Source organism: Topomyia yanbarensis, chromosome 1 (genome assembly GCF_030247195.1).
Source record: "Topomyia yanbarensis strain Yona2022 chromosome 1, ASM3024719v1, whole genome shotgun sequence".
Taxonomy (NCBI): domain Eukaryota; kingdom Metazoa; phylum Arthropoda; class Insecta; order Diptera; family Culicidae; genus Topomyia; species Topomyia yanbarensis.
Genome location: NC_080670.1, coordinates 140,702,071 through 140,705,254, shown reverse-complemented (window position 1 = coordinate 140,705,254; position 3,184 = coordinate 140,702,071). Strand labels below are relative to the sequence as shown.

General features: G+C 45.7%; 1 protein-coding gene across 1 annotated transcript; it reads left to right on the top strand.

The window, feature by feature from the left end:
- The first annotated feature begins 873 nt into the window (after positions 1-873).
- Positions 874-2,345, top strand: LOC131696175 (uncharacterized). Its single transcript, XM_058984746.1, has 2 exons — positions 874-2,017; positions 2,069-2,345. The coding sequence occupies exon 1, from the start codon at positions 975-977 to the stop codon at positions 1,851-1,853; it is 879 nt and encodes a 292-aa protein (XP_058840729.1). The 5' UTR covers positions 874-974; the 3' UTR covers positions 1,854-2,017; positions 2,069-2,345.
- Positions 2,346-3,184: the final 839 nt, after the last annotated feature.

Below are 3,184 nucleotides of genomic sequence, written 5' to 3'. Positions count from 1 at the left end.
AAGTGAATGACATTGACGAATGTCTTGTCAATTCCTGCACGCTAAGGCAACTTGCAGATGACGGTGTGGTCTCTATTATTGGATCCAAAGCCGTCGATATCTATCGAATGACCCAACAATACGAGACCTACAGTACAACATCACACGCGCAACGCGGTGTGTTTCCGATCCGTATCTGAGCCGTACTACGAAATCGTCTGTACAATATTTAATCTCATTCGGAAATGCCCAACAGTACCACTACTTAAAAACAACCATAATTAATCCCCCTAATCTTAATAAAATTGAACCATTCCCTCTAGTTATTTTTAGTTAATAAGCTTGTAAAATTTTCCGCTTAGTTAATAATTAATTGCTCCAACAACCTCCCTTCTAAAATTCATGAAGTGCATTACTATACAAAGAACACACGAAATGACCCGTCCCCCTAATTTTACGAATATTATATTATCCCCGCTTGTATATGTATAAGTTAGCTGTAAAGTTTTTTTTTAGTTTCATTATGTAAAAACAAAATAATATTGAATTGTATAACTCCCTAGTTTTAAGAAATTCAAAATGTGAAACAATGAAAAAATGGCACCTTTAAGCTAACGCAAACGTTTTTTTTGGTTCAGTGTATTTTCACCGATTAGTTGTTTGTGTTGATCGCTCCAGTTATTTTTTTAATATTTGACGTGATTTGTGCCGTTTAATCGTCGTTTATCGTATCAGTCGATCTTAAATTTTGTTTGCGCCCTTGGTATTGTTAAGTTTTAAAGTGTTTTCTACAAACTTTGTTTTGTGTCGTGAAAAAGTCCAGTGAAAATCGAGATTGTTTACATCACCGGACCTGTGTGTAATTACCCACAAAAAATTCACGAGCTCATTTCGCCATCTGCACGCGAGTAGAGGAAAGTATTTCCCACCATAACTTGGCGCACAGTGAGACGAAAACGAAAAGTCGGATCTAGGGCGGGTAGAACATCGGCATTATGACAAGTGCATGCGATCACTGCGCGAAAACCGTCAAATCGGACGATGACTTTATCGAGTGCATGGGATTTTGCAAAAATGTGGTGCATATGCAGTGCGGTAAACAACTCAACAAGCCGTTCTTGAAAAAACTTGCCGAAAATCCAAATTTATTTTGGATGTGCAATGAATGTGTCAAGTTGATGAAGTTTGCTCGCTTTCGCGACACCGTTTCCTCGCTTGGATGTGTTATCGCTGCTATCGCTGGGAAAACGGATGACGTCTGTGCTGAACTAAAGGCAGAGTTATCAAAAAATAACCAGCAAATTTCGCACCTCGCCAGAAAGGTTTCAACAGCCACTCCAGTCCGGCCAAATTCCGGTACATCTCGACCACCTCAGAAACGTCGTCGCGAGGATGGTCCTGATCCGAGCAGTATTCTTGTAGGCGGTCGAAAGCTAGTCGATAATAGCAACATTCTCACGGTTCCTCCTCCCACTCCGTTGCTCTGGATGTATCTTTCCCGCTTTCATCCCAGCGTTAGCAAGGAGACAGTCGAAAAAATGTCCAAAGAAGGGCTAAACTGCAACGAGGAAATAAAGGTCATTCCGCTTGTTAAAAAAGGCATAGACGTCAGTACTCTGAACTTCATATCTTTCAAAGTTGGAGTTCACCCAAAGTACCGTGAAGCAGCTCTTAACCCTGACACATGGCCGCAAGGCATATTGTTCAGGGAATTTGAGGATAGCCGTACCCAGAACATTTGGTGCCCACCGACTGATTTTCCTACGCCTTCGGAAGTCGCATGTATTCCGCTAAGTCAACCCGGCCCATCAACCCTACAGAGGACTCCGCAACGATTGGCAATGCCACTATACCAAGCTACACCGCCATTGTGAAGGAGTGTCGACGCTGATCGCATACTGGGACGCAATGCAGTTGGTACAATGGAAGCCCTCGATCCCCCCGCTACAGTCGAGCCCTTGCAGCCAGCGTTCAGCAGTCGTCCCGGTCCTGTATGTGTGGGTGGAGAAGGGGTCTTCCAAGCCGCCTTTCTCGGCAAGTATTATACAAATTGTAACGATACAACGGTTAAACCGATTCACGCTTCTAGTTCATCGTCCAACACTCGCCGTAAGCTACTACCGTCCCGTTCCTGCTCTCCGCATCGCTCCATCGGGGTTCAACGCATACTGGGACGCACCGCAGTTGGCACTATGGAAGCCCTCGAGCCCCCCGCCACAGTCGAGCAATTGCAGCCAGCGATCATCAGTCGTCCCGGTCCTGTGTGTGGGATGGGTGAAAGGGTCTTCCAACCCGCCACAAATGGCAAGTATACATCTGATCCGAACACTTCAAGCGCTGATGTATTCTTCGCTTCCAGTAATTTGCCTTTTGCTCTAACATCTTGTGACGAGATGTCAACTATTTCTGTCGCCGATGATGATCGCTGCATTCTGGAGCGCGATGCAGTTGATTCGCCCTCTGCAGAACCTGATCCGTCATCCAATAACATCGAGATTTACTACCAGAATGTTGGTGGCTTAAATTCATCAACGGACAGCTATTTGCTCGCGACCACGGGCTGCTGTTATGACGTCATCGCCTTAACCGAGACGTGGCTCAACAACCGTACTCTGTCTCACCAGGTGTTTGGTTCAACATTTGATGTCTTCCGCTGTGATCGCAATGCCCTCAACAGCCGCAAGACATCAGGTGGTGGTGTACTCATCGCCGTTCGCCATGGTATAAAAGCCCGAGTGATCAACGATGAGCGGTGGGAGAGCTCCGAGCAAGTGTGGATATCAGTGAAACTTGCCGATCGCAATCTCTTCCTGTGTGTCGTGTATTTTCCACCTGACCGAATTCGTGATTACAGCCTGATCGATGTACATCTTTCCTCCGTTTCTTTCATCACCTCGATCGCTGCCCCATCTGATGATATTGTTATACTGGGCGACTTTAACTTACCTGGCTTGACCTGGTGCCCAGCAAGTAACGGATTTCTACGATTGGATATCGAAAAATCTGTGCTTATCAACAATGCCAGTTGTATCTTGGACAACTACAGTAGCGCAACTCTTCGGCAAATTAATAATATCATCAACGAGAACGGACGTACATTGGACCTCTGCTTTGTAAGTGCCCGGGACTACGCTCCGTACTGCTGCGCCGCTCCGACACCTTTAGTCCAGCATGTGCGCCATCATCCCCCACTACATCTTGTACT

Excerpts from the sequence above, each read along its gene's own strand:
- LOC131696175 (XM_058984746.1), top strand. The coding sequence starts at position 975 with ATGACAAGTGCATGCGATCACTGCGCGAAAACCGTCAAATCGGACGAT.